The sequence below is a fragment of the Carlito syrichta genome, unplaced genomic scaffold (assembly GCF_000164805.1).
Source record: "Carlito syrichta isolate Samal-C Ts95f unplaced genomic scaffold, Tarsius_syrichta-2.0.1 Scaffold305332, whole genome shotgun sequence".
NCBI lineage: Eukaryota > Metazoa > Chordata > Mammalia > Primates > Tarsiidae > Carlito > Carlito syrichta.
This window is the reverse complement of record NW_007249428.1, coordinates 623,794-635,235: the sequence shown is the minus strand read 5'-3', so window position 1 is coordinate 635,235 and position 11,442 is coordinate 623,794. Positions and strand designations below refer to the sequence as shown.

The window sequence follows — 11,442 nt, the reverse complement described above, 5'->3', positions numbered from 1 at the left end:
ACCTGCATACACACCATGCATACTCCCACACACTGCATACTACCACGCACATCATGCATACTCCTCTCCCATGCCATGTATACTTATACACTGTGCATGCTCACACATGCATATGCATGCCACGAATACTCCCACCTGCACACACACTGTACATACACCACGCATACTCCCACATGTACATCCTGTACATAACTCTGTCAGTGCACACACACAGATACTCTCAGAACTGTAGGCTCTCAACTGATGCAACCTCAACCACACCATGTGCCTCCCTCAGGGAAGGCCCATAGGTCCAGGAGGGCCAGGGACTCTCACTGAGGCCCAAGGTCTGCCCCCATCATGGTTTTCCCTCATGTCCAGCTGCAGCTCCCATGCTGACCAGGACCCCAGAGCCTTGGAGCAGTGGCACAGCACCCAGGGCAGTTAGGGGACACTCAGGAACACAGGAAGCGGTATGAGCCTGAGGGCGCCCAGCTCCTCTCAGGGCTACCCAGAGGTGCCAGTGGCTGGGCCACTGCAGCCACAGCAACATTCACGCTGGTACCCCCTGGCACCTCCCGCACTGTGGAGCTCTCTTCTACCAGGCTGCATCTCTTCAGCTGCCTGGAATCTCACCTTTGCCCTTTGGGGCCCTCCCCAGGGAACCCTCAGCAGGCATAGGCCAGCCAGGCCTGGAAGTGAGGAGTTGTTCCTCCCTCAGAGATAGTGGGCCTCGCTGGCCCAGGGGATGACTGGGACCTGGGCCAATCTAGGAAGGAGTGAGTCATCGCCACGGCCAGGCAGCCCCCTGGGCCGGCCCAGAGCTGAGCCATCCAAAAGTAAAGTCCCTGGGGTGCATGGAGGGAAGAAGCTGTCCTACCTTCCCCTCAGTTCCCACAGGGTCCACACCTCTGCCTCTGCCTCCTCAACTCTGTCCTTCAGTGCCCACTTGCCCTCCCCACCAACCAGTGGTCCGGGAGCTGTCATCCAGGCTAGAAATTGGAGCACATGGCTAGCCTCCCTTGTAGCAGCCCTGGGTTCTCCTGTGTCCTGCGGGCCCTCCTGGCTCAGCCTCCCCACCAACATTGTACCCTTTTATACCAGAACTCCCTCCTTGTACCAAAGGCCTGCCTTACCACCCCAGAAAACCTCCACCTAGCTTTTCATGGCACCTGCAGGTGCTGGGGTCTGTGGCACTCTGGGGACTTCAGATGGCCCAAGGCTGAGCAGCGCCCTTTGGGCAGTGAGTGCCACATGGGAGGGCAGACAGGTCTCTCATTCAAGCCCAGCCCAGCCCCGAGTCCTCCTAAAGATGGAAGGATGGGCCTGGTCCTGGCAGCCCTTCCTGCCTGGAACACACTGCAGCTGGTGGCCCTACTTCAGCCTGAGGGACTCCAGCTGCCGGTGGAGGTACTGAACACAGCCCCTCCCACCCACCAGCCATCCCTGAGCAGCCCCCAGGACCCCTAGACTTCTGTGTCCTGCTCCCCACTACTCCCAGGTCTGGTCCCCCCAGAAGAGCCAGTGGTCAGCCCTTGCCCATGAAGGTGGCCAGCTACCATGGAGGCTACCCACCTTCAGTGCAGAGGTATGGTAGGTTCCCCTGCCAGGCATGGTCATGTCCTCCTGGACTGCTCCCCTGCGATCCCTCCCTCTCCACGTCCCTCAAGGCCAGAGGAACGCTGGTGAGGCTGTCTCCAGACCCATCTCAGGACCACCAACACCTGGTCCCTGCCTCAGCGGACCCCTACCTTCTCCAGGCCAGGAAATTCCAGTCTCCTTCTGGGACCTTCCACCTGCAGGGACGCCAGTCCTCCCAGAGAGTATGTGGCTGGGTCAGGGCCACCTCTCGCCACCAAGCACAATGGGGGGTGGAGGAGGGGTGCTCAAGGGCCCCATTGTTCCCCCCTGGGCCTTGGAGCCTGAATCCCCGATTGTCCTGGGTGGGGGAGCTGTGGGGCTTCCAAGCCACAGCAGATCAGGCCAACCCCTCCCAAGGAGGCTCTAGCCCACCTACCCTTGGAGGGCCCTCTCCTCCGTCCAGGCCTCTCCTCTGTTCAGACCGGCTCTGGCCTGCGTCCTCCAGTACATTTGGGCTTTTGGCTGAAGCCCAGAACTCTGCACTGTCCCTGATGTTTCCGCCTGTGCTCCACATCCCAGTCTGGATCCTGCCCCAGAAGCACCTCACCTGGGCTAACCTGGGGGCTGAACTTGGGGGGAGTGTAGGGAGACACTTGGGGAAGGGGGCTGAGCAGCCTCCCTGTGACAAATAGAATGCAGCCCCCTCAGAGACCCCACACTCCAGACCTCAGAGGTCTGGACCCTCCAGAGGCCCCCCACCAGGTCTTCGCCAGCCTCTCCTGGGGCCCAGGCCTGCTGGGCACAGTGGGCTGTGTGCTAGGCTGACAGGAACGCCCACAGGCCCTGTGCTGCCCTTGCTGTCTGGCACCCTCTTCCAGGACCAACTTAGGGTGATGGCATGGGCTCTCCCAGGTGGACCTGGCCCCTCCCCTCTCCAGCCCACCAGGTGGGTCAGGTCAGGCCCTGTGCCTTCCTCCCTCTCACCATGCCCATCCAGCGTGACACTGACCAGCTCCAGAGCAGATGCCTAGCAGAGGCCACCTCAGCCCTCTTTGGGACTGGCAGTTGGGGGGAGGGCATACTCCACTCTCTTGGGCCACACTCTCCTCTCTTGTGGATGCCCTAATCTGACAGTTACTTTATTAAGACATCAGCCCAGCTCCAGTGGGGGGGTGGGGGGTGGGGGGGACAAGGATGGGGACAGAACACAGCCGGGAAGGGTGGGGATGCCCTGGGGTCCTCCACCATGGGAGGCCAGGGAGGGGGGCGGCATCCCTCCACCTCAGGAACTGGCCAAGGGCACAGAGCTGCTGTGGGGCCAGCCAAGGGGACAGCTCTGCACGCCTGTCCTGGTCCCGCATGGTTCCTGGGTACCCTAGCAGGCAGCTCCTGGGGCCAGGAGGGACTGCACTGAGGGCACAGGGCAGTGACAGTGGGCCTCTTCAAGCATGGCCGACCCCTTGAGCTTTCTTGATTTCCTGCCAGGGAGGAGAAGGAAACGAGTCAGAAGACTGGGACTCAGGAAGGCAGGACCTCCATTCCTCACAGCAGTCCCGCCCCATCCAAACCTCAGTGGCATGGACAGCAAAGCCTGAGCCCCCCAAGCCTCCCGATCTGGCACAAGCATCAGGGCCCTTACAGAGGGATGCACAGGCAGGACAGGACAGGTAGGGACAGGGCAGGCAGGGATGAGGCACGTAGGGATGACACCCAGGGCTGGAGCATGGCCAGGGATAGGCCCACCTCGGAGAGTGCCTCCTTGAGCTCCTCATAGGCCTTGTCCAGGATGTCGTTGATGATGATCACGTCAAACAGGCCAGGCTCCTTGCCTGGGGACCAGGTCAGGAACAGTAAGCCTGCCTGGCCAACCTCAGACCACACCCAACACTGGGCGCCACCCTCTAGGTTGCAGTGGCCTTCTGGCACTGGGGTCAGCCTTCCTTCCATGTGCCACATGAGGCCCGTCCTAGGAAGGGTGGTCCAGGACTCACCCAGCCCCTCCCCTGCTCTCCCAGGACTCCCAGCCAGGCCAGGCCAGTGGAGGCCCTGGCTCTCTGTATCTGGACAGTGCCGGCCAGAAGGTCCCTATGCCTCTTCGGGAGAAGAACTTGCAAACCCCCTTCTCCTGGGCCAGATCAGACCCATCAGACCGGGGAACAAAAGCCCAGATGAGAACAGCCATGACCGGAGCCCACGGCGTCCCCAAGGTGAGGAAGAGGGCTCTGGTGCCCCTGGCCGGACTCACTGCTCTCCATGTCTGCCTGGGCGGCTGCCAGCCGCTTGACCAAGCTCTCCTCAGTCTCGGTGTTGCGCTGCCGCAATCGCTGCTCCTGTGAGCCAGGCTTCAGTAAGCCAGGGAGGCAAGTCATGCCCTCCTTGAGACCTCCCCTCCTCCCCTCCTCATGAAGCCTCATCCCACAGGGCCCCCACACCTACCAGCACATCCAGCGAGGGTGGCTGCACAGAGATGTAGATGGGCCGCAGGTCAGTTGCCTTGATGTTGCGCACGCCCTGCAGGTCCACATCTAGTATGCAGATGCGGTTCATGGCCTGCACCGCCCGCACCGCCTCCTTGCTGGGGACGGAAGGACTCACTCAGACACTCTTCCCACCCCCTCTGGGCTACAACACCTCTGCAGCAAGGCTGGAGGGTGAGGAAGGGGGGGTCACCCTGCACAGCGAGCCCAACCAAAACCCACCAGCCAAAGCGTCCCTGCACTGCTCACCCCACTAGGACAGCACAGGGGCAGGACCAGCCACCAGCCCCGGGTGGCTCAGTGGTCTCCAAAGGTGGAGCCCGTTGATGTGTAAGCCAAGGCCCAGGCCGTGGACTCATCACCACTCACGCACACCAGGGTAAAGCCTGAAGAAACCCTATCCACAGCAACCCTGGGGAGCTTAAGTGTGGCCCACCTGGTGCCATAAAGGTTTCCAGAGAATTCGGCATGCTCGATGAAGTCACCGGCAGCGATATCCCGTTGCATCACCTCTCTGGTCACAAAGTAGTAATCTGGGAAGGAGGGGGGCTCTCCAGAGGGTGCTGCAACCATGGGCCAGCTCGCTGCACCCATTCCACACCCAAGGCTGCTCTGGCCAACACTTGGGCAGGAGGCATCTGAGAAGCACTAAGGCAAGCTGAGGCAGAGAGGCTTACCCCTCACTGACAGGGGTACTGAGATTGCTGTTGCCAGGAGGCTGGTGGGGGGCAGGGGGCAACCCTGTCTCCTAGGACCCCAGGACAGGGCTGTGGTCAGCAGCCCTGAGCTGCCTGCACTGTAGAAACACAACCCCAGGCTGAATCCTGCATACCCTCTTCTTCCCCTGGAGCAGGTCACTGCCACCCCGGGAGATGGGACCCTCTGACAGGCAGGAGGCCCAGCCCTGTCGTGCTGAGGACATAGCTGGGGACAGGAGAGGCAGGGGTGGGACGCATGGACTGAGCCCTACACTGCCCCACAGACCTGGGCTGGCTCACCTCTGCCATTCTCCTCACCAGGCCGCGGATCCCTCGTGGTATCTGGGGAGAAGACCTATCAGCCAATGGGGATGCCGAGCTGCTACCCCAGTCAGGCACTCCCAACAGACATGCCACATGGACCTGAGCAGGCAGTCAGAACCACACTGCCAAAGGCACACTTGGGAACCGGAGGAGTGCCAGTGCTGCCCAAAGAGGAGCCTCGAGGCCCCAAGCTGTCAGTGTAGACACAGACCCCCCAACCCAGTGGTAGAAGAGAATCACAGGTTCCAGGAACAGACAGGGCTGCGACAGTCCCCAGTAGTGTGTGGGGGGTAGGGGAACCAGGAGGAGACACAGGGCTTGGACAGTCCCCAGGCTGTATGTGTGTGAAAGGGACCAGGAATGGACACAGGGCTGAGACAGTGTCCAGACTGTGTATGTGGGAAGGACCAAGAATGAACACAGGGCTGGGACAGTCCCCAGGTTGTGTGGGGTGGTACCAGGAGTGGACACAGGGCCGGGATAGTTCCCAGGCTTTGTGTGTGGTTGGCTCCAGGAGTGGACATGGTCTTGACAGCCCCCAGGATGTGTGTGGTGACTCCAGGAGTGGACACAGGGCTGGGACAGACTCTGCTCCCTGTGGCCTTGCACTCACGGGACACGCTGAACCCAAAGATGGCGCCGTGCTCATGCAGCAGCTTCTTGAGCAGGGTGCTCTTCCCAGCCCCTGAAGGCCCACTCAGCACCACGGGCCTAGGTCCTGACATGCCTGTGGCAAGGGAGACAGATAGTACAAACATCAGCGTCCAAGGGTCCTGCCCCACAACCAGCTGGATGGGGTGGGGCGAGGGGAAGAGGAAGGGATTGTAGCGCTCCAGGTCTCTGGGCTTCTGAATTCACTTCAGGGGTAGGCTGAGGGAGAAAACACCAAACAGCATGTCCCCTAGATCCTACTGTCCTCCCCAGGCCTGTTACCTGGTAGGACATACCTTCACAGACAGCACTGCCCACCCATGGAAGACACAGGAGGCTCTGCCGGGAGCCCCCACCAAGTTCACCACCACCTGTCCTGCCAGCCTCCATGGGCCCTGCCCAAAGGCTGTCCACTGCTGTCTATTCTGACCACAACCCACACAGGGGTCACTGCCAAGGCCCCCCAGGATCCCACCCCATCCACACAGGAGCCCAGCCACTGGCTCCTATGAGTGGTACTGCCTGCTATGCTGGTGAGTCTGGGATGGAGGTTTCCCTGTTGCTGTCTCTGTGTCCCTAAGCCCATTCCTGGAACTTCCCATCAGACATGGGACCCCATCTGTGGTGCTGGTAATGCCAGCAGGGGTTGGAGGTCACCCAGCAGCCCTCACACAGAAGGTACACTGGCTCCAAGCTCTGACCGCAACACAGGTCTGAGCGGCAAGAGGCCAGAGAGAGCTAGACGAGGTCAGGGATCAACCCAGCTGAGCCTGACCCCAGAGGCTCAGCCCCAATGCGATCCATTCCTGAGCTTCCGTCCCCAGGACCTGAACTTCCTTCCACAAGGCTCTGCCAGCAGTGGCCAGGGAATTTCCGGTGGAGGTCCAGGAGCCTGCAGCCCACCCCAGCAACTGGCTCCCCCAGCAGGGTCCTCCCACAACCCCTCTCCTCCCTGGGGACCCGGCTACCTGCTGACTGGGTGCAGTGTCTGTGACCTGCCCTGGCGGGTCTGCGCTCTGGACTAGAGGGCTGGGGCTGAGTGTCTAATCCCCGCTAGGCGCTCCCACCCAGCCCAGTTGGGTGACAAATCTCCGGAGCCCCGCCCTGCCCTGGAGGAAGCCAGCCACGCCCACCACTGCCGGTGGGGAGGAAGAGGCTGTGCTGCCCTTGAGGTGTGCCTGCCCTGCTTGCCCAGCCCACAAGTGCAGGCGGCGCACAGCCGGTGGCTCGCTGGGGGGTCGAGCGGGGAGCTGCAAGGGCAGGGCACACATGCATCTGTGTAGAGGCCAGCAGAGGGGTGGGGTGGGGCTCCCTGGGCTCCACAGGGGTGGGCTGGACGATTTCTGCTGCCAGGGGCGCCCACAGCGCAGGAGGAGGACCTGAGGTTGCCTTCATAATCCCCAATTTAGGCCACTGAGGTAATCCCACAGAAGCATTGGCAGTGCCACGCCACACGCTCAGGCACGTGCCAACACCCAGATAGGCAGGTGTGTGGGCTAGGATGAATGCGCACACGCCAGACACACATGCCTATGTGTGTGAGCACACATGACACGGATGGAAACAGCCATGGGCCCCTGCTAAAAAGCGTGGAAGGGGGTTGGGGGTGGACACCCCCTCTGTAAGCAACAACTCCTGCCCTGCCTGCCTCCTCCAGGCTCCCCTCACAAGGAGGCATCCTCACTAAATACCCCAGCCCCACCTCTGGGACACTCAGGGGTCTCAAGGATCCCCCCCCACACTGCACCAGGGCACTGAGGGAAGACCTCCCAACCCGTCTCAGCACAGCGTATCCACAGTGAGCCAGGCACCTGGGCACCCGTCTGGAGCAGGATGGGGTAAACAGCAGCCTCACCCCACCTAACCTGTTAGGTTAAATGTGCAGTTCTTGGGACACATCACACACTTCCTGTCTGCCTCCTTAAAGCACTGAAATCACAGAAACCAAGACACGAAGATGTGATAACCACTGGAATTGGAGAAAGTCACAGCAAGGCTGAGCTGGGGGGCCCAGCTGGACAGCTTAATGAGATGACAGAGGCTGTACCCCATGTGAGCCTCTGTTCCACAACTCCCTTAAACTGGCCCATCTTTGGCTACCCAGGCCAGTACCAATCAGGCCTCCAGCCTCAGCCCCTCCTTGGCATCTGGCCTCTGTGAGGATCAGACCGCGAGTCCATCCCCCTTCGAACTTGTCTGTAGAGAATCCCTCAGTCTCTAGGTTCTAGGCCCTGGAGAAAAGCTGGCCCATGCTGGGTCCTGCACAAAGCCTATCCCCAGCCCCCAAATCCAGCAGGACCACAGCTGTCCTCCTATGAACACTGTCATAATGCTTCCCCTCTGCTCTGTCCACTGCTGCTTCCCCCTGCCCCCGCCCCCCACACATAATCAAGAACTGGAGCTCAGGTGACCTCAGAGGGAGGGAGGCAGGGTCATCCACCCCACTCCTCAGAAGGAGACCAGGGCACCAAAGGCTGCAGTCACCGAGCCCTGCTACCTGTTGGAAGTAGAGGCCCCCAGCCCCAAACTCAGGTCCCTGTTCCCTGGTGTAGGGACAAGGACTAACCCAGAAACCCCCAAACCATGGAGAGCCCCAGAGAGCTGTGGTCAGTGCCCCGTAGGGTGGGAGACCTGGTACCTGACCCAGAACAGGCTCTCAGTGGTTCTGATGAGCACATGGGTCTGAGGACCACCCAAGCTTGGCACTATCAGCAGTCAGACCACTTAGGTGACTAAGTTGAGCCCAAAAGTTCTCTCTTAGCCAGATATGGCTACTTGGGAGGCCGAGGTAGGAGGAAGGCTTGAGTCCAGAAGTTTGATGCAGTAGTGAACCACGATAATGTCACAGCCTGGCCACAGAAACCTTGTTTCTAAAAACAAACAAACAAAAACAAAGCATTCTCCCTAGGGGTACAAGGCCAGGATGGAGATATCCCAGGAAGAGGCTGGGAAGGGGCTTCAGGACCTGGCAATGCAGCTGTCTGTTGGCTCTTCCCCACCAGGTGCCCACCTGCCAGTGCCCCTCCCTGGCACACTCCACCCACAGGGGTTCCTGGCAGTCCCTGACCAGCCTCCAGCTGTAAACACACCAGCAGGACCCACTGGATTCCTCTCCCACACTGCCTCCAAACTTACCTAGTGCAGATTGGCCAACACCAACACGATGCCCCAGGTGGTCCTGCCCTGTTCCCCAGACCCCTGGCTCTAACATCTCATAATCCAAACACAGACATGTGACTACAAAACCACTCAGAAAGCACACCTTCAGTCATGACCAAACTCCACATGCTGTGACAAACAGGAGCTTCAATACCTGACACCTGTCCTCAGGAGACAGGATAGCGCTCTTACCATATCACCCCCAGACCCTGGTCTCCATATCTCCTCCACCCCACACTCACCCTGGCTCCTGGAACCAGGGAACCTACCCCTGCCCTCCTCCACAGGAAATAATAGAAGCAAGTGCTGACCAAACTCAGTAACTGAGACACCAGCCACCCTCACTCCCCACACCCAGGCCCCTCCCATCGGCGACTTCCTCCTGCCCTTCTGGAGGCTAAGTGGCAGGGCAAGGTGGGCCATGCCTGGGAAGATGCAGCTGAGCCTGCTCCTGCAGGGGTCCAGGGCATTCAAGCATGGCATCTGGGACAGGCTTGTGGAGCATAGGGCACTCTCAGGGGGGATGCTCTGTTCTCCCTAAGTCCCTGAGGGGGGCTCTGCCCAAGGGCCCCTGGGCAGACTACAAGTTGGTGTGAGATGCTGGCCCTGTAGGGTTGCCTGCCTGGGAGGGAGCAAAGACAGGATAGTCACCAAAGTCCCCTTCGTGGAGCACATCCATGGTCCCACAGGCCTCACATGGGATAAAACGCCACACCTGACTTTAGCCTTGACCAGGACACACAGGCCAGGTGTGTTCCTGGGGTTCAGCAGCCCTGGCCCACACCCCACTCCCCATCTTGAGAAAGGCCTGCTGAGTGGCAGCGTCCACAGTTGCTTCCTCATAAGTATCCTGGACCCAGTGCAAACCCAGCTTCCCAAGGCTCCCAGCCCGACGCTCCCTGCATTGGGTCCCCAAGTCACAGGGAGCTACCTTCCTTGAAAAGCACTTCCCCTATGAAGATAGAATCTCCTCCTTCTGGTCACCACCCACTGTTCAGGCCTGGCCTGAGAATTGGAGAGCCACCACCCATCCTTCCTTTCTCCAGGACACACTCACCAACAGGGCATGACCCTTCTGAGGACAAGGGGAAGTCAGCCCCTCCTACCCTCTGATGAGACTGGGGCTAGCCCCAGTGGAGGGCAGGAGAGCCACCCCACTCCTGCAGGTGCTTGGGCACATGTGGGGTAGGACATGTCCTAGCCATGTGACCCTGAGACCTTCAGGAACCTTGTTTTAAATGGAGCAACACGGGGAACAGCCAGGGCATTTTTGTTTCCACATACTCTCCCCACAAGGGGACAGGAACGTTTCTTTGCCTCCTGAGAAAGCCAGGCCTTGGCAGAGTGGATGAGGAGCCCCAAGGAGAAAGACCAACAGCCAAATCTTGCACAGGGTCCTCACCACCAACCCAGACCAAGGGCAGAGCCCAAGGAATAGGCCCAGGACTCCCCAGGACCAACCAGCCTATGCCACACAGGGGGGCCCAACACAGGAACGGTCAGAACTGACTTAAAGGCGCCTACCCCTACATCAATCCTTCCTGGGACACACCCTTCCCTACTCCCTGTCCCTCCTTGGGGGCTGGGTTCACCCTTTACAACTCTCCTTCCTGCCCCTTCTCAGATCTCCTTACACGTTTCTTCCCACAACGCCCATGTGGAAACTCAGGATGGGAGTGTGGGTGCAGCTGCAAAAGTACACTGTGCTCACATTCACAACTCCTGGAATCTGCTGCTCCAGTCGAAGACCAGGTGCTGATCCAATGAGTCCCCGGAACCTAAATGAAAGCCAGGCCAACTCCTCCAGTGGCCAGCCCTTACCTGTCTTCCACCCTGTCCTTTTCCCCTCAGGAAGGCTCCCATAGTGGTCACTCACTCAGTGACAATATGAACATGCCCTGGATATGGCCCCTAGTAGGGAGCTGGTGCCTGGGGAGGGGTCCTGGGGACAGCTCCAGCTTAAGCACGCAGGTCATGCTGAGGCCACGGTCAAAGTGTCCTCCCTTCTGCTGACCACATCCTGCAGCCCTACATAGTGAATGTTCTCGCGTGCCCTTCTTTGAGGCAGTTGCCCTCCCGGAGCTGGTTCAGACCACATCTGGTGGTGTGGACGAAGGTCCATAACCTTGGTTATCTTTAGTTCACCCTTACTTCATTACAGTACTAGAGAAATCACAACCACTTCACGTGCCCTATGTAAGAGGTTGCCTGTGCGTCTTTCACACTCGGGAGTGGCGTGTTTCCTATCCAGCCCAAGGATCTTGGGCCTCCCACCCTGTGTAAATAAATAAAGCCCATGTCTCGTCCGTTGTCTATGGGTCATTTCTTCAGCCTCTGAGACACAGTGCTTTCCCTTGTGAGGTCTTTGGTAGCCGGCACTACAGCTCCTGCGTGGGCGCTTCACCTGCTCCTCCAGGCCAGGAACTCCTAGACGACGCCTGGCACAGAACCGAGTAGAGCCAGTGACCCCGACCGCTGGTCTTCAGGGAAGCCGAACTCCGTGCCACAAGAATGATCGGGAAGCCTGAACCCACCGCCCGCTGCTCTCCAAGTCCCTGACCGTGGGCCGAGGG

General features: G+C 59.8%; 1 protein-coding gene across 1 annotated transcript; it reads right to left on the bottom strand.

Annotated features, from left to right (window-relative positions):
* Positions 1-2,911: 2,911 nt before the first annotated feature.
* GUK1 (guanylate kinase 1) lies at positions 2,912-5,787 on the bottom strand. The gene is made up of 7 exons (XM_021714203.1): positions 5,673-5,787; positions 5,036-5,077; positions 4,474-4,570; positions 3,997-4,135; positions 3,806-3,890; positions 3,304-3,389; positions 2,912-3,038 (listed from the first exon to the last, which is right to left on the bottom strand). Exons 1-7 carry the CDS (start codon positions 5,782-5,784, stop codon positions 3,003-3,005), a joined length of 597 nt encoding a protein of 198 aa, XP_021569878.1. The 5' UTR covers positions 5,785-5,787; the 3' UTR covers positions 2,912-3,002.
* Positions 5,788-11,442: the final 5,655 nt, after the last annotated feature.